The sequence below is a fragment of the Buceros rhinoceros genome, unplaced genomic scaffold, assembly GCF_000710305.1.
Source record: "Buceros rhinoceros silvestris isolate BGI_N320 unplaced genomic scaffold, ASM71030v1 scaffold9591, whole genome shotgun sequence".
NCBI lineage: Eukaryota > Metazoa > Chordata > Aves > Bucerotiformes > Bucerotidae > Buceros > Buceros rhinoceros.
This window is the reverse complement of record NW_010395954.1, coordinates 28654-48030: the sequence shown is the minus strand read 5'-3', so window position 1 is coordinate 48030 and position 19377 is coordinate 28654. Positions and strand designations below refer to the sequence as shown.

At 38.1% G+C, this 19377-nt stretch overlaps 1 protein-coding gene across 1 annotated transcript in view; it reads left to right on the top strand.

Moving 5' to 3' along the window:
• Positions 1-19377, top strand: part of LOC104501840 (zinc finger SWIM domain-containing protein 6) — a 49712-nt gene that overhangs the window by 1688 nt on the left and 28647 nt on the right. Inside the window, exons 4-6 of the mRNA XM_010145721.1 lie at positions 1-134; positions 9237-9385; positions 9909-10059. The exon at positions 1-134 is cut by the window's left edge and continues 3 nt beyond it. Of these exons, the coding sequence (XP_010144023.1) occupies positions 1-134; positions 9237-9385; positions 9909-10059 (434 nt within the window). The remainder of the gene's footprint in view (positions 135-9236; positions 9386-9908; positions 10060-19377) is intronic.

Genomic DNA, 19377 nt, shown 5'->3' with positions numbered 1-19377 from the left:
TCAAATGAACAGAGACCAACTACAAAAATTTGTACAGTATTTGATCACAGTGCACCACACAGAAGTTTTGCCAACTGCTCAAAAATTAGCAGATGAAATTCTTTCTCAGAATTCAGAAATCAATCAAGTCCATGGTGAGTTTAATACTTGTGCTTCCTTTTGCTTGATTTCTTTTTTTTTGTGGCATTCAGGAATGCGACTTGCTGTGGTCCCTTCCAACGCGAATTATTCTGTGATTCTATGGTGTTTACTAAAGAGGGTTCTGTTACTGATTCTTTGTTTTGAGATGTTTAGAAAAAACTACTTGTTTGGAAAAGAGAAAAGAAATCATAAGTGATGAGCTTGATGTCTCCAGCACTGTTAATATATGGCCTGATCTGCTTCATGCTTGTAATTTCCGTCCATGAAGAACTGAGTGGTGTTTTTTGTATAGCAACATTGCTTAAAGGATCTGTCTCACGAACTTACTAAGGGCATCGTTTTGCTATATTGTTCTTTTTGAACTAGTCTTCTGATATTTTGATTGTGTAATTTTGTTTCAGTGGCAAAGCATAAAAGCAAGTAGGTGTTACTGGGTCTTTTTGTTCATTAAATATACTTCTAATATCCTTTCGGGTTTGGTTTCTGTATGAAGTCAAGAGAAATACAAACCCTGTATCTCAGTACCTTTTTCTTGTGCTGTAGCAGTGTACAGCATCAGCAAAGGTCTGGATCTTTCCTGCTCTGTCTGCTGTGCATGGTTTTAATGGCTCTGTTTCATGTGCTGAACATTGTATGTCTGTTGAAGGGTGCTGAGTGTGGCTTGAGCCTTCTTAGGTGGCTTTTCTATGGACCCTGCTGCACTGAAAGCGGGTATTTGTGGGTTTGAGGTGACCTGGCTAGTTTATTAGAGTCTTGTGTTCCTTAAGGTCACCTCATAGAAATGTCCTCTAAGGTGACTAGATCTGTAAATGTAAGGGCAACTTAGAGGGGAAGAATAAGTTATCTAATTATCTTTGTTTCTCCATTGGCAGGAACAGTTCTTGTGTGTTAGATATCTAAGAGGAATGACCACTATTCCAAATAATCTGCAATACAAACACAAGCAAACAGCTTAATTTAGAGAAGGAAAACTGTGTGTGTGTTAGATACAGTGTAGACAGAACATAAGCAGTGATTCTTTACAATAACAGGACTCATTTGCAGCCTAGACCCTCCCCTTAGGGTCTGGTGACCATGGCAGGCCCAGGCAGGCAGTGCTGTGAGAGGTGAGGGTCAGCAGTAGTACTCTTCTTCTTTGGCTTTGGACGGGACTATGAGGATGTAGCCAGAGGCAAGGCAGTTGCTGTAGTTGTTGTGGAACATAATGAGAAGGTGATTGCCTGGTAATGGTGGAAGGAAGGGGAAGCTAAAGTAGATGCAGGACATGAAGCAATAGAAGATGCCTAGATGCTGTAAACTGACGTGTATTACGTGACAGGTGGTAATAGCCTGAATATAAGGAGTGTATTACGTGACAGTTGGTAATAGCCTGAATATAAGGAATTCAGGGGAAGGAGGAGTTATGGTGAGTATGAGAGTGGCACAGAAGATTCAAACAGTTGAGGGTAATTAGGAAAGCATAAGGCAGAGGTGGAAAGGGAAGGACAGATGATGACAATATGTGGCTGTGTTAGCTATGCTGTGGCTAATGTAAGAGAAACAACAAGCTGTTGCAGAGAGTGCTTAAACTTGATCTACATTCAGTCTGTAACTATAGTAATTGTTGGCATGTGTTCTTCATCAGTTATTTTCTTACTGTCAAAGTATCTTGTTACTACTTAGTATTTAAAGTATTTTTAGGGGGAGAGTTGATGCTCGTATCACAGCCAAATAGCAAAAAAAATAGGAAACAAAAAATGAAGTTGATCAATTATGAAATTTCACAATTAATTTGAGTAGGGTAGTTCAAAATTATCCACAAAACTGAAATATTGTATGTTTTCATTTTCCTGGTAAATGAGATTGCAGTATGTCTTAACTGACTGTTGGTATTTCTTCATAGAATACCAGAACCTGAAGCAGAAAATCCAGGCAACATTAAAAAAAATAAATTGCTATGACCAAAGAAAGCTGGGTTACCAAAGAGGATCTATAGTCTTGTGTTCTTCCTTGCAGACTTCCATGAAACTGTGGTCTGAGTTTTAAAAAAAAAAAAAAATGCCAAACTTAAAATGTTAAAATTACAGGATCCTTTTACAGAAAAAGTAAGTTCCTCTTATGTAGCAAGTAAGCATTCATCTGAGATTCATACTGTAATTCTGTGATTTTGATCTTTGGTCAAATTCCTTAAATTAAAAATAGTTAACCATGAAAAAAATTGAAAACTATCTATCTCTGTTCCTAATGATGTTGCTAAATCACCAAATAGTCTTGTAGACCTGTCTTGCTTTGCAAAGTCTGACCTCACTAAACTAGTATTTAAGAGGAATTAGACTGAACACTCTTTGAAGGCGCAGGTAAGTAAGAGGCAAAATGTAACAAAAACTTACTTGTAAAATTAAGAGACCTGGCACAGAAATGCCAGAAACAGCTTCGATCAAAGTGAAGTCTTTGAATCTGGAGTTGAATGAGGAAATTCTTTTCAATGTTACCTAGAACATTCAGTTTCTGGGTGGTTTTATATAAAACTCCAGTTTTTAAGATCCTCCCCCGGTCCCCCCCCCTCCGGAGCTTTACTAATTCTATTAATTAGTACTAATTCTGTTTTGTCCACAAAAGGATGATCATTTATTTGCTCAAATTTCTGTCTCATGTAGCCATTGATGACTTCTTTTGGCCACCTTTGATGTGAAGGAGGTTACTGGGGGAACTAGTGGAGTGACTACGTTGATGCCTTGGGTTTTGAAATGACAAATGCTTTTCAGTTCCTTGGTGGATACAAATGATACAATGTTATTGCATCCTCAGTGAAGCCTCACTGCAGAAAAGAAAGAATAGGGAGTTGCTGTTCAAAGTGCTGGACTGTGTTGCCTATTGACTGACTTCCTCAGGAGAGCAGAGTGATTAATTGGGAATCCTCTTCTGTATTTGTCATGCTAACTTTCACTTGGCGGCAATTACATTACAGGGGGGGTTTATATATTTTTAGAGCATAAAAGCACCTCTTATTTGAGAAGATTTGTTGTGTTCCGATTTTCTCATGTGACACTGCTATAACGGTACGTGTTCCCGATTTCAAAACTGGAGATCTGAGTGGTCTAATCTTCTGTACGGAAGGCAACTGTTGGTATTCATACTGATACCCTGATACCCTATGCACCGCATAACCATTGGCTTCACATTCGGTTTCAGTTTGAGATGCTCGCTCAGGAAGCTGGATGTAGGTTTGGATCCTGCTTAGCCAAGGCTTTTTTCCTCCTTGTTGATTTTTATATGGTTGTATCAGAGGAAGCTGGCGGGTATGTGAGGCTGGGAAGAGAACAGTCGGGATGATGGAGCAGCTAGGTTTGTCATCTTGGATCTCTCTTTTCTTAGTTATGAAACTTTCACTTAAACTGGTCGAAGGTCAAAATACATTCCTGAGAATTTGAGTGGAGGTAGGAAAGTAAGACTAGGGGGAGGGTGGAGATCTGTTCGCATGTTAATCTCATAATAGCATTATTTGTTATGTGCATAGTGAAAAAGACCTGCCTTTTGTTGGTGTAAGGACAGCTTAGCAAACCAGTTTTATTTTACCTTTTAAGCTGTACTGTTTCTTTCCAGAGTGTTTTAGTGCATCTTTCTTCTTAGAAGAACTGTATGTACTTCTCCAGGCTTCATCCCATTCTCTGATTCTCAGACTCACAATATGAGTCAGTTGCCAGTACAAAACCATGCGCAGAGGAATTCAAATAAGAGGGAGGACCTGGGAGAAAGTGGTTTAAATACACTTGTTTCTTAGCAGAAGTACCTAGGTAGTTGGTTCTGTATTTATCAAAGCAGAACTAGGTACATCATCTGCAAACATTAATCTACAGCATATATTAGGAGCGCTGGTGGAGACCTTCAAGAAGGAAACATCTGTACAAAAAATCGCTTTAAAAGAAAAATTCTAAATATCTAGTCTTGTTCCTATATATTTTAAATTCTGAAGAACAGTCTGGAGTTACAGGTGAATATGTGTTATTGTGAACTTTGTGTGTTTAACTGAAATGATAGGGATTTCAGTGGAAAATTGTAGGATTGAATAGGGCTGAACAACAGAATACAATGTGTTACTGATCCACTAGAAAAGGGAACATTTTAACACTGAAGAGACATTATTCAAAGAGACATTATTAAAAAAAAAAGTCTTTCATATGGCTCTGTTTAAACTGGCAAAGTTGATTGAGAGACTAGTTGAAAAAGCAGAACATAGGAAATGGCAGGTGAGTTTCCTTCCAAGGAAAGTGAAGTGCTCCAGTGCTTAGTAGGAGAAATTTTTAGTGAACCGGATTTGGGAAGGAAGTAATGAGAAGACTAGTCAAAATTAGAGAAATTTCAGAAACTCGAGTAGAAGTAGTACAATCTAAAAAAAAAAAGATTGATAGCTGCAAAATAATATGGAAAATAATTTATAAAATTAATATTTTTAGGAAAGTTTTTTCAGAAACATTAAACAGAAAATAATGAGATTTTGTTTGGAGACATGGGAGGTAAAAATAAATGAAAATAATACGTGCCTAGTCTGTATTGATAAGTAGGTTCTTCTATCTGCCACACACAAGTAGACTTTGAAAGTTACTGCTATGTAATGTTTGTGAGAGCTGGATTTTAGTAGGAGAGATTAGATACTGTCATCAGATAAGTTTATGCACTTTGCTGTATGTGCAGATGGATATGATGTTTTTGCCGGGTGTTTGTTAATGTTTCTCAGAAACTTAGTATAGCCTGTCCTGTCTTCCTATTTTCTGTTGTTAGCACTGGTTGCCTCACAGCAGTTGCTTTTTCCTTTGTGCACTGCCGAACAGGTGTTATATTCCACCCGGGTTCTGAAATTAAGTACAAGATGAAGTGACTTATGTCTAAATTTTGAATAATTTGGGAATCAAAGGTGTAATAATCTTTCTGAATCATTAAAGTAATGATCTTTGGGTTTATGTAATTATTATTTAGAGTAATTCTGACTTTATAAAATCAATTACTACTCTCTTGTGAATCAGCACACAGCAATATTAGTTTCTAGCTCCGACCACTCAATCTTTTCACAGTACTCAGGAAGTCATACTTTTTATTTGTAGTTTTCCATGTTGTCGTCTTAATGCTGTCATGGGATGACATTTAATGAAACTTCACTGATCTATAGTTCATTTGTGTACTAAATAAGGTTTTTATAAAGTTCAAAAAAGTTTCACTATGCCTATGAGTGAGTAATTTGGCATGGTTTCATTTGAAGGCAACTCCTGTGGTACTTCAGCAGCAGGGATCAGAAAAGCAGTTTGCCATAGACTGTTTGGTGTTGCTTTAACCAGATTTCACGGTTGATCTGTACCGGAGTAGTTTGCAATGTAGGTGATTCTTGGCCTATTTTAGTCAATGCTCCTTGCTTTGCTTCTACTTACTTTTCAAGGTTAGGCTCTCCATATGCAACACTAGTTCTTGAGTATGATTACTCATTTTGAATGCAGTTCCTCCTAAAATTGCTAACTAAATGATCAAAGTGTTTACTCTTTTGAAATGTTTCTGCTTCCTAGAACTTGTTAAATGTAATGAAATCCCATATAACCTACTATTACCATAAATATAAAAGGCTGTTTCTCTGATTTCAAACTTTATTTGGGTATTTAGTGTTACAAAAGTTGTGCACAATATTCCTGCTTTGTTTGCTAACATTACAGTTTACTAGTTTTAGTAAAAGAGCATGACTATGTGTGGCTATATCTATATACTGAGTATAAATTACGTATTGTGTTTTACTATCAGTATATGCCATAAAACCTATTTCAAAGACTAGCCTCCACAGAAGTTAAAAAAGCCAGAGGTTGGAGGAAGGGAGATTAATACGTTAACATCTATAAACTGACCTGGTTTAATTAACAGGTTTTAATGTTTAGTATAATTATACAGTGCTTTTCACTTTCATAGTTCAAATGTGAACTAATTTATCCTCGTGACACGCCTCTAAAGCAGATTTGCAAGTGCAGAATGGAATCTGGTCTTTGTACCAAACTGTACTGCGGAAATAAAATTCAGGGCTGCTCTTGTTCCTCTCTGCAGCCAAGCTATCCATCTGCCAAAGCCTCACAGTGCCCTTGCAGGGTCACACTGCATCCTGAGCAAAGCTGCCACCTTTGGCTTGAGCCTTCAGCTCTGTCTGGTGTTGAGCCTGAGCCTTCCTGTCAGCTATTGCTAGTGCTTCATCTCGCAGCTCCTAAGACAGGTCAAGATGTTGCTTATTCAGATAGTTTCTTGTCTACTTGCCCAGTCCAATGTCTGTAGAAGAAAAGTGGCAGTGTAGAAATCCCATCTATTGCCCAAGAGTGATCTGTGATCTGCCTGAGTGGGAGATGAAACAAGCTAGATCAATTAGCTTTCACCTAACTGTAAGTGAATGTGGTGATCATCAAAAGTGCCTTGTTGATAGACATGGGAAGTGGCTGTGTCTTGACCTCAAAACAAGAGTGATGTCGGCAGTGGAAGCTGAGGCTTCTCTAGTGGCACCACTAGGATGCCAGTCTGCTGCTGTGATGGGAAGGTGGTTTGGACTTATGCCTGACATGACATGCCATCTCCATGCCTTGTTAGTCCTTGGCTGTTGCTGAAGACTGCCAGTGGTGTTGAGAGATCAGTGAATTACAACTGTAGCTGTTGCCAGTTACATGGATACTGAAATTTCTTCATGCATCCCGATTGAAAATATTGATCATACGGAGTGTAGCATGTATAAGATCTCGTAAGTAAAAATCGCTCTGAGTTGGACATACCTGTCATAATGTGCTGAATAGCATTGTAGAACTCAGACCCTCAACTTGGTGTCTTCAGCTTTTATGGTCTTCTAGCCTACTGGCATGAACATAACACTGGTGTGTAAGTATAGCGACGCTGAGCCCCTGGGAAAGGTCTATTTGGGATAGTGCTGGGAAAAGAGGCCTTGGTAGGGGCAGTGCTGCTGGTGCCGGGCAGTGGACACCCTTGTTTCCCATAAAAGAACTGTGTTAAAAGACCCGAGGTAGCTGTGTTGAAATTTAACCTTCTAGTACAAACTGACTGAGCGTTTGATAAAATGTAAACAATTACAGAAGGAATTTGGGTTTTTTTCCTAAATAGGGAAGCTTAGCTGGGGAATCTTGGGCTATTTTTAATTCAAAGTAGCCATACTAAGACTATTTACAGATAAGTCTCCAATGAAGTGAGAGATAAATATACATGTATTTTGATGCTTTAAGATGGCTTCTTTTCACAAGTCTTTTCTCTGTGTTTTAGAGCAATGAAATATTTAAACTATTTGCAGGGTGATACCGCAAACCTTGGTCTGTGCAACAGCTGCACTGCTTGTTCTCAGATGGCTTGATTTCCCTCTTGTTCCTTGCAACTGAAGACTTATCAGTATCTGTTACATGTAGCTGACTGAGTTGAAAGCTCTTTAAAACTCATACAGTAATAATGGAAGCACTCACAGAAAAGGAGGTTTTTTCATTCCTTGGTTTTCATAGTCTCTGTCTTCTAACACATTTCCTGTCTGAGACACTGTTATGGTTTCTGTGGCAGACAGGAGAGTTCATTCACATCTTTGAAGACACAATTTCTTGATTAATCTAAATAGAAGTCTCTGTGTGTGCGTGTGTGTGTACAGCAGTGCAGTGTTTTCATCTGTAGGCTCCAAAGTTTTAGCCCATTAAGGAAGTTGCTTTTTCTTACTCTCTCAGGAACTAGTAGATAAGACATCCCTCTGGCTCTTTAAATCTTCTAGTTGTGTTTTCATTGGATAAAGATCCCAGCATTCCATATGACTGCTTAAGAACTTTACTTACATGGCAGAGCTGCAATTGTGAAATGAAATCTTGAATCAATAGAATCAATGTTCAATTCCTGTACATCTGGATAGTTGGAGCTGTCATTGGTTTTCATGTTCTTAGGACTTCTTTGAGAAAACAAGCTTTATAAATCTGACTATGTAATTATCCTTCCTTCCCAATATTCCCTTTTCTTTGCCACAGAGGTAACATGGACTTGGATATAAGAAACAGATTATGTAATGTGATTTAATTTCTAATATCTTCTCAAAGCCTAATGTAGATAGAGATTATACAGTTGTGATAGGCCTCAAATCAAAATGTCAAGTTAGCTGGAGTCTTGGGCATGTTTAAAATACCATACATTGGTATGGAGATGCATACCTTGAGTTGTTGCCTTGCCAGTCTTTAAGTGTTTTTTCAGCCTTTTCAGTTTGAATACTTTTTAAAACATATCCAGTGGAGGTGCAGGGTTCATCAGAAAAATACAGATTGCTAGATGGTGCAAGGACTTGTTTTATTTGATCTTGTCAGCCTTTAGAAGAGGCCATTGATAGAAAAATCACTGATCTCAACTGCAAAATTTGAGTTACAGCAGCCTGTGGCCTAAGTGGTACCTGATGTAAATGTATTCACTTCAGTTCACGCTAGGCTGATTCAGGTAGAGTTGCATTGACTCTGTGCTAATTGCTAATACGTAAAAATGCTCATTGGGAAGCACCCCAGTCTTACACAGCTCTAACTCTTATTTGTGATGGAAATGCCTTTAGTGCTTTAAGACTTTGGATTTGTTTGGGGATTTTTTTTTTACTCTTCATCTAGATTTGCAGAGCCATTACAGCTTAGAGGCACCAAGGTGATAATTTTCCTTATGTTCATCAACAGTAGTGCTCACTAGCAGTGGCATAAACCTGAGCAAAATTGCTGAAGGTAGAGGAATTACACAGGTGTCTTGGGGAGAGTGGTGTTAATAAAATGGTTGTGGAAATGCTATGCAAAGTCTAATTTTCCTTGTAAAAATATTCTGGTATGGTTGCTGAGATGGAAGGAAATTCTACTTGATTTTAGTGCTTTGTTGTAAAATATGATTTATTTAAATACTTTTTCATAGACTGTGATTTCTAAGTGCTTAAAACTACTGAAGGGATACTCAGGTCTAATTTAAAGAATGCGTAGAGGTAAACTAAGACATCTAAACCAGAACAAAGCATAAATCCAAAAACTTCTCCAGTACTCCTTTCCCCTGAATCCAAGAATCTCTCTTCATTATACAGAACATAATGATTTTTTTCTTGCTGTTTGCAGGTGCTCCTGACCCAACAGCAGGTGCTAGCATAGATGATGAAAACTGCTGGCATTTGGATGAGGAACAGGTTCAAGAACAGGTTAAACTCTTCCTCTCCCAGGGTGGATACCATGGATCAGGGAAGCAGCTCAATTTGCTTTTTGCAAAGGTGTGTTGAGTCCTCTAAACTTCTTTGTCTCCTCCATTCCCTAAGCCAGTCTGGACTTTTTCATGTTTTTGAGACTCATAGTCCTGTTCTAAACCAAGGCAAAGCCTTAGGAACACGATGGCAACTTAATGAGTTGTACAGCAATGGGCTGCCATCTGATCTGTCTTAATCCATAAGATTAAGGATACGAAGTAACATTTGAACTGTCTGCAGCTTTGCTGTTGTCTGTCTTCCCACCTCAAAAATGTTGGAGAAACCTATAGAAGTTAGTCTTGCAGCAATTTGTGTGATACACCTGTGGATTGCTTGTGTAAGATTTGTCTCTGAAGAATTCCAATAGATTACTGAAACCAAAAATTGTTACAGTTGGGAGGGCAGGCTCTTCTTCTGCTTAAGAATTTCACATCATATATAAAAATTACATGTCGTATCTAGCAAAGGTGGAATATTTAATTTTGCAGCATACTGTATGTACTGTGATCTCTGGTTTTTTCAAGTTTGTATTAAAAGACTCCTCTCCTAGGTGCGAGAGATGCTAAAGATGAGAGATTCAAATGGAGCTCGCATGTTGACATTGATAACAGAGCAGTTCATGGCTGACCCTCGTCTGGCGCTTTGGAGACAACAAGGAACTTCAATGACTGACAAGTATAGGCAGCTCTGGGATGAACTGGGTAAATGTACAGACTTCAAAATCACTTAGGTGTTCATATGTATAATGAAGACACAGTTACGTATTTGGGGTGGATAGAAACTTTACTGAGGTACAAAGTAAAGCATGTTAGAGTTTTGTGCAGTTTTGCTTGTTAAGTTAAGGTTGGGCAAAATTGAATTTCTGATATACAGCATGAGAGAATTGCAGCTGGAGGAGAGGAAATGTGGTATGAAACAGGTACAATTGCAACAGGTTGTAAGTACCTGAGGATTGAAAATGAATAGAAGTGGAAATGTACCTACAGAACTGGGGGCAAGTGTATAAGCCACTATTGCTAAACTGGAAAGGTTAAGGCAGAAATTGATTCACAGCTACAGAGAAATACAAGACAAAAAGAGAGAGTTTGAAAAGGTAGCCACAGAGGAAAGAAGTAGTCCATTACTGAGCAGGAAAGGAGATCAAATACCAGAGGGTTAAAACAAGTGATAGCGCTTTACAGGAAAGGTCAGTTGTGACCAGGTACGCGACTTAGTTGTGCAGTGGAGACAGGAACATGGACTGAAATGAGAGAGAAATATTTAAACTGGAAGTCTGAAAACGCTTGCTCTAACGTATTCCAGAAACTTGCTGATACAGTTTTAAATTACCGCTTCAAAAGTTCCCAAAATCTACAAGAATTTGTTGGGGGCAGGAGTTCAAAACAACATAAATGTCACCAATATTTTAAAGGTGGATAGTTGAGCGGAAAGAATGCTAAGTAAACACAAGCATTGTTTTTCTACGTATAAGGTACTAGAACAAACTACTAACTGGTTGGTACGTAAGTGTGTAAAAGTGATAAAAGACAAACCTGAATTATTTAAAATACAGTGGGTAAATCTGATTTGTTTCTTTATAAGATAATTCACTGAGTGTATAAGTGAAGGGATTAATGTGTGTAGCTTAGCTTAGCTGTAGTAAGGTTTTTGGGTCCTGTTTTGGAGCCTTTCTCAAAGCAAGCTGAAGATACACAGCCTAAATGGAATCACCTTGTGGTCTGTGGAACTTGGAGTAGTTCTTGTGCTCTCACTCAATCTGAAAAGACGCTTCAAGTCTAGACTTAAAGGAGTCTGTCTTGAAATGTGTTCTGGTCAGCATTGCTATGTCTGACTTATGTGGCGTAGAAAAAAATAAATAACAAACAAACAAAACGTCACAGACTATGTATGTGCTGTGGAACATTATGTAAACACTGCAGAGAAGAGAGCCAAAGATCATAATGCTCTTGATATATTTTAACAGTTTAAAATCAAGCTAAATGAAGTTAAATCGAAGCGAGAATAACAGGCTTCATTTAGAAAGGAAGCGTCTAAAGCAAAACTTGAGTTTTTCTGCTGTTCAAGGTTAAAGATGACCATGATTGATTGCATGTTGACTGGTGGAACTAAGACTTAATATAACCTGTTTTCTGAGAGTTATGTTCACTCTAGTTGAAACTTTAGGCAAATAAAGCACTAGCTATCTAGTTGAGATCGTAAACTTCTGTGGTGGAAAGACTTAATTTCAGAACAGGCAAAGCTCTGTTGGAGAATGTAGATGAAACTACTTTAAAGTGTAGCATCCCTTTTAGTGATGCTTTTATAAGAGCTTTTGCCCAGCAGGGCACATGCTCAGCTGGACATGTACACAGCAAAATTGTGTCCCACCATACTGAAAACTGGGAGGTCTCATACTTCATTGCTTATGTGGGTTGAGTTGGTAGGTGGTGGGAGAGGTAGAAGTGTGTTTTCCATCTGTTACTTGTAGCAATCCTACCACATGCTGCCAATAAACACAAAAGGTTTTGTTAAATTTTTAGTGGCTTGTCTTGTTTCATCCGTTTTATATTAACATCACTTTCTTGACAGCACCTATCTGAAGGTAGAGGAGGTGGAATCTCCTCTATAATCAAATAAACAATATTATATATCAAATAAACAATACTTAGATCGTTTGATTAGTTTACCTCTGTTTAAACAGAATTATAGATGCCACTCCTAAAAAGGTGCAGTGTGACCTTCAGCCTCACCACTACTTTAGCTGCTGTATTTGCAATCTGAGACAGACACTGTTTCAGTCCTGAACTGCTCTGCTGACTCTTAACAGTATCAAAATATGTTGATCGTGTACCATGATTTCAATTGTAAATACATTTTAATCTCTTCAGGTGTGCCTGAAGATACAACCCGAGGGTACAACTTCAGCCTAAGGGTAGAATTGACTTGATTCTTCCACTGCCAGCCTGTGTTTGTCACTGAACTGTCCCTTTCTTCCCCACACCAGTAGGATTCCTTCCACTAGTCCTTAGCAAGTTCCCTCAGCACTGCTCTTAATTGGATGAATCTCTCCATCTTGATGTATTACCTTGTGTGAATTACAAGTTGCTGCCACGGTTTTACTAGGATTTCACCTTGAATTTCACTCAAATTTAAATGCGTCCTTTTTTTCCAGGTGAAATGTACATCTCTTAAGGAAAATAAAAAATGAAGGTGCAAAAGTTGAACAGGAGTGATACATGCCTTTGCGTACTTTTTGTATTATCTGTTGAGAGTAATCTGGGAATGGTATATAATGTATGTCTTTAAAAAAAAGTTTTATATATGATCTCATTTATTTCACAGGTAGGTAACAATTTAACATAGTAGTTACAGAGAATTTTAGGACATTAAGTATGTAAATAAAGCCTGCCTAATGAAAGCTGGCTTGCTTGCCCTGGCATGCTGTCTGCCAACTTCTAGGCATATGGCCACTTTGTCAGTTCCATCTTGGCAGAGGGTTTTAAACATACTTTAACTTCAGCTTTTCTTCTTGACTGGTTGCTTGCTGCTTTCATTAGAGTTTACCTCATGATTCCTGCCTGTCATTGGCAAGGGTACTAGAGGGACACACTATGCTCTGATCAGAGTTCCTCCTAAAGTTTATGGTAATTGGTTGACTTCAGTAGCAGTCAGATTGGGTTTGAATGTTTGAAGGTCAACAACAAAACCACAAAACCTGCCACAAACCCCACAGATACTTCACATCTATTATGAACCTGTCGATTTTCTAATACAAAGTCCTAATTCTGTAAGTCTCATATTAACAAAAACAACTTTACACATAACTAGCAGGTTGGTTTTTAAAGCTGTTAATCAGGAGAAAGAATATAATAATTATCAGCAGATTTCTGTGGTGTACATCAAAGAATGGGTTGAACTAAATGATCCTTATGGGACTCCAAAGGTCTAGTATTGGAAAAATCAAGATTACAGGTCAAAGCTATAAGCTTGTTCATATACTTCTCATACTAGAAGAATGTAGATGCAGCTTCGGTGGTGCACTGGTGTACACTTCCAACTTGCTGCAGTAATACATCAATGCACTTCCCACAGTTCAGAGTAGAGCTGGAATTCCTCACATTGTTGCTGTTTAAATGGTAAATTTCACAGGCTGATCTTTAGATGTTTAACTCTTGGTGACCATGATTGAAGACTTCAGTACATCAGAATGATTAATTATCTGAAGCCTCTTGGTTTGTCTTTTTAATTAAATTGCTTTGGGATAATAGGGCAATATGGAAATGGACAGTAAATATCTGCTGATGCCTGCTGATCTAAGATCTCTGATCTGAAGAAAAGGTCACTTAACCTTCTTTGTAGTCTAAAAGGGGAAAAAAGGACTATGCAATCTTACTACAGCAGTAATTCATTAATATTGATCCATGAAAAATTAAGTTAAAGTTGCTCGTTCTCTACAAAAGTGAAAAGACTTCCTTAAGGGGGGAAAACTTGACTTTGTGCCCCAGCCCAGGGATCACGGTGGCTCTGAGGTTCTGCTTTGGAATTAAATGTTGAGCATTGCCAGATGCCAGACATTGGGAAGAGGCTGAGTTTTGTTGGCAAATGGGATCTGCAAGTTGATTGGTGTTTTCTGCAGGCTTCTGACTGTGAAATGAAATTGGAAGCCCTTTAGCCACATGGATAATACAGGACCTGAATACAAATGTCACGTCACCATCAGGGCCCACTGTGAAACAATAGTGTTCCCACTCGAACACTGCGCCATTACAGATCATTTAAATATGGGGATTACATTTAAACTAAAAGCCCCATTTGCCTTTTACTGCAATTTAAATGTCCTCTTAGCAAAAGCTAAGTGACAAATTAAATGAAAAAAGTGCCCACATTTTTAAAGCTGTAATGCAAAACAACCTTTTATTGCTTCTCATGTGCCACAAATGAATCATTATACTTGTCAACCCTAAACCAAGCTGTAATTGGAGCAGCTACTGTTATCAAAGAGGGGCTGCTCTTGTGACAGCTTAATAAAGCTGAAACTGTTAAATTAAATCCCAGATGCTTAATCTGATGAAAGCAGTCAAGTAGAAGAATTTAAGACAAGTATCTACTGCTTGGTGGAGTGATAGAACCCAACAGCTTGTCAACAGGATCATGTAGATTACAGGATCAGATACTTATTTTTTTTTGTGAACTACCATTTTCAGTATCTTTAAATCCTCTTGCTTGCCTTTGTGGTGAAGAAACTTTATGTAATTTGTATGTTTCAAAACAAACATTTCAAGTTGTTTTCTTCCATTCTGATATTTAAGAACTATTTAAGGGGGAGGAGAACTATTTTTTTAAAGTCAGGGACTAGTTTTTTTGTGGAACAAAAACATGATGGCTGTGTCATGGGAAAGAGGGTGTGTCCAAAGGGCTCTTGCAAGGCAGGGCAGTGTAGAAAATCGGTGAATGTGTTCTGAGTTTACGTCATGCTGATCCTGGTCTCTTATTTCATGATTTTGAGGAGAACTTAAAAGGTATTCTGTACTTCCAGCTGGGTAATCTCCACTTTTTAATGCATAAGCTTCTCCTGTCTGCCTCAACTACTTGTTGGTATTTAAAGTTAAGCGCAGGAATGTCTCGTAATAAATGGGTTGTTGTCATAAAGGCTATTTCCTCAGCAAAATAACATGTCTTTGCCTTAGTGGATATAGTAGTCTTAGTCTTACTAGTCTTTCACTAACACTTTGCCCTGTTGTGTTGGCCACTTTTCAAATGTTGTAATAGCCTGATGTTCTCCTTTGAGTGTACATTTGCTGACATTTTGGACACTTTCTGAATTAGTGATACATTTTTGTGTTAAAATTTAGAATTAAAATATCACTTTTCAAGATCCTGTAATGTAGAGAAATAGTACAATATACTTCCTGAAGGATCGTGCTTCAATTTTTACTAGTAACACTTTGCTCCTCATCTAAAACTTAATTTGAAATGTTGCATTCAGGCAAGGAATCATTATAGATTAATTAAGAGAGATTTAATTACCATTTTGCCATGAGCAAGCTAGTGATTGAGTGTTAAATAATGCTTTTTTTATTTGGAAATGACTCTGAGTTTTTCTGATAAAAGCATATATTAATCCCTAGAAAATGCCATGTTAGATTCTTTTAACCTTAACTAAAAGGAAGCTGTTCTCCATCTGTATTCCTATCTCAGGCATTCCTTCCCTTTGCAATTAGAGATACAAACTTGTATGAATGGGTCATGCCAGCTGTTCAAAACAGATTATCTCTGCTTAGTACTTAAGTGGAGGAGAAAAAAGGACAAAAGCAGCTCAAGTTGTTGCCCACATGCCCCTGGAGAAATTCCTCCTTGGTGCCAGATTTGATGACTACTTCAGGTCTGCCGTGAAAGAGAATCGCTGAAGTTAAGCATTCATTACTAATACGTTTTTCTGGAGCTGCGTCCTTTGTGCAATCCCTTTTGAGGATCAGCTATGCAGTAGAAACATTCACTTTCTCCCATAACTTTTGGTATTTCCAAAATGGTACAGCATGGCTTTAAGTTGAAATTTCAGTGCCAAGCTTATTTCTTTGGTTATCTAAGGTTCTAATTTCATCATGTTCTGCCTAAAAGCTAAGGAGAGTACCATTGCCCTGCACCTGTAGAAAATAAAGGTAACTTCAAATTTCTAAGTTTAGGTTAATGAGTTGCCTATAGTACATTCCTGGCCTTGAAGTGAAAGCTGTAGGAAGAGCTGTGTTTCAAAGAAGGTGGAATGCACCATGCTTTGCACCATTGCCCTTGGTCTTTCATTGCTAATCTTCTAGGTAGAGTGGTATTTTACACATATTTGTCTTCAGCTGTATCATCATCCAGTAAGCTGTCTTTGCTTAATTGGTAATCCTCTTATTTTCATTCTGTTTAGTCTTAGCTGCCATGGTGTGGTTGCCACACAGTTATAAAACATGTGTGCCTTCAGTTAGTGCTCTTAAGCTTGCATCTGCTCTTTCACAGAATGAGCAGTTAATATATGTCTGTGTATTTGAATGATTTGTGCTGTTAGAGGCACTCAATTAACAACACTTCTGTGTTAGCATCACAAGGCAGTTTTGCTGCTCTAAGGCCTGAGTTACGCATGACAACTAAAAGAAATGGATGCCGTGGCCCTGGAGAGTCTCAGTTGTTGGCTGTCTCCTTCAATTCCCCAGTGAATGAAGCCAGCCAGCAGCTCTGAAGATGTGTTCTGTCCATCTTCTCTGAGGATGACTTCTTTCCTCCATTACTGGCATATGTCAATAATGAAATGAGGGTATATGAGGCCAAAGTATGACAGTAAGTGGGAGCTATTTTCACAAAGAGGGTATTCTTTCCTGTGGCGTTTATCAGATTTGAAGAATAATGGTGAAAGTGAGTAACTTTAGTCTATAAACATAGCTTGAGTGGCTTATTTTTTAATGCCGTACAGAAAGTTTGGGTTTCCATTTAGTTCTGTTGGATGGAAAGTAGCAGAAGCCAAATTTCAAGTACCCAAAACAGTTTTTGATGTTCTTGTTACTAAGCTGTTGAACTGATTACTTGGAAATGTCCTGAAAAATTTTTCTGTATTGGAGCGGGTATAAAAGTAACTGTGGCCCTAACGGCGGAGTTGTCGCTGCCAGGATTAAGGGCAGAGTTTTACTATGAGCCTAAGCTGATACTTACCATTTTTTTTTCCTTCCTCTCTTCATTTTTAAAACTTAAGTAATGTTAAGCTACCATGTAATTTTCCAATACCACTTCTAGTAAATACAAGAGCTAGTGAGAAATAATAGATTTATGGAGAGGAATTACTGAATCCTCACCGATCTCTCGTGAGCTTTGCTGTGGTCCAGCAATTCAGCCTAGTGATATTTTCCAGTTTTCTGTCTTGAATGGACACTGAAAAAATAACTGAGAAATTGGAAAAGTAATTTAAAGTGAGAGGTACAAGAATTCGTCTGTTCAGGTCTGTAAAAGCAAAACAAAGAAAATCCTTTGTGATTTAAGATACCTATGTAGAATAAAAAACGTATAGGGAAGACACTTCTGCTAAGCAAACAAAAGCTATCTCGAAATTCTAACTGGAGCTGAAAAAATTTAATTAGAAAACTACAAATAAGCTTACAATTTTGAGTTGTCGTAACCAGGCAATATATCAGCTAACCAGGAGCTGTGCTTGATTCTTATATTAGAAGATCTTAAGTATGCTGTTCTTACAAAAGTTAAACAATTGGTTTTGGACCAGAAGATTAAAGTAATTCAGGAAATCTTAGAGTAGGAAGGAATTCAGTCTAGACAATCAGAATGTGTTGTTCTGGCCGGTTACAAGGGGTTATTTATGTAGTGTGAACGTAGTTGTGGCAATCATACTTTTTTTTTAATTTCCTACTGTTCAAGGGCGTGTTTGGACTTGCTTCACCTCTTTGGAAAAATTAGAGTTATTTTCATCACCTTCTTTTATTAGTATCTTGTTTTGTTTGAGGAACTTACCAAACTTTCCAGCTTTGCATCTTCCGAAAAATATTAACTGAGAGGATTAATCTCAGTGATAAATTTAAATGGATGTAGGTTAGTGTATTTATAGTTAGTAGTTACATCAACTTTTCTTCTGAAAATTGTCAAAGTCTCTGAAAATAGTCTGTGACTGCTGAGAATATTACCAGATAAAATATCTGCTCTCCATTTTGGACGGGAGCACACTCGTGTTTACCACCTAGGTAATTGTGAAGAAGCGTAAGCCACTCAAAGGACTATTTTTTTACTATTTGTGATAGTATTAGCAATGTTTTTACCTTCAGTTGACTGATTGTGTACAAAAGAATGGTTTTATGAATATTAGGGAAGTTAATCAGTGAGATTCATTTGCAGGTGCTCTATACTTTCCTCTAGCTTTGTAGGCTGATAGCCCATGCCTTAGTACATACACTAGTTAGTTTATACAGTGCTGTAGGTGCATAGCAGGGCACCTAATGGACATACAATGGATCCTAAATGCTCTCTAAGGGAAGTTGTAGTCTTAGGTCATGATACTGTAAACTGCACCCTTCAAGCAAATTTCTGTTTTTCTGTGAAACTGGTCAAATGGCAGTGTGTCTGCAAAGATGCAGCAGTTTTTAAAACAAACTCAAAAAGGCATAACCCAGAAGGACAGGCTCGTGGAGAATGACGGAAGTGCTTGGTTAGTTCCTTCTTCCACTGTGCTAAAGATTGAAAATGTAGGAGGACATGAGCAGGAGTTTTTCATTATCTGACACACAGATCAGAGCATGTAGTTGACGATAGCTTAGAATAGAATCTTGGTATCTAAATACCTGTTTCCTTTCAGCCAAGTATATGTGTGGCTTTAACCCTTGAAGCACCAATATGCAGCAGGAGAGAAGGAAATTTAAGGAATTAGGCTTTTGGTTTTTTGTCCCTGGGTTACACCTGCACTCCCTCCAATGCACATTCAAACTTCAGTGTGCAGAAGGGCAATGATTCCCTTTTGCCATCAGTCCTGCAGGTAATCTATTGCATTAATGAGCCAGCTAGTGTGAAATGCACGGGGAGTGATTATACTATCATACACAATACAATCAGCATGAAGCACTTGTCAAGACCAATACATCAAAGTTTAATTCAGTAATAGAATGAATTAGAGCAAAATGAAACATTCTGTTCTCCAAGAAACACAGCACCTGTAGAAAGGCTCTTTTTCTGAAGGCTGTACAGAGCAACCAGAATGCATTAAGAAGTTGTTTTTATGAATAAAATTGCAACTTGAATCCAACTGAATGCTGAGAGTACCTTTCCTCGGGGTTCTTAGAGAAGAGAACAGCACTGAAGTGTTTTGCCTATTCCATAAAAGCAACTGTTTAGTTGGAGCACTCTCCAGTGGGACTTCTGATGATGTTTTGTTCTAGTGGAGATCTCTCTGTACCTGTAGGAGGGAGGTGGCTTTACCAGTCATTCTGAAAGCACTTGTCCTTCTAGTTGAGAAGCAATGAATACCCTCCATTACCTTCTTTGAGGTTTCTGAGTGGCTATCCCAGTGGAAA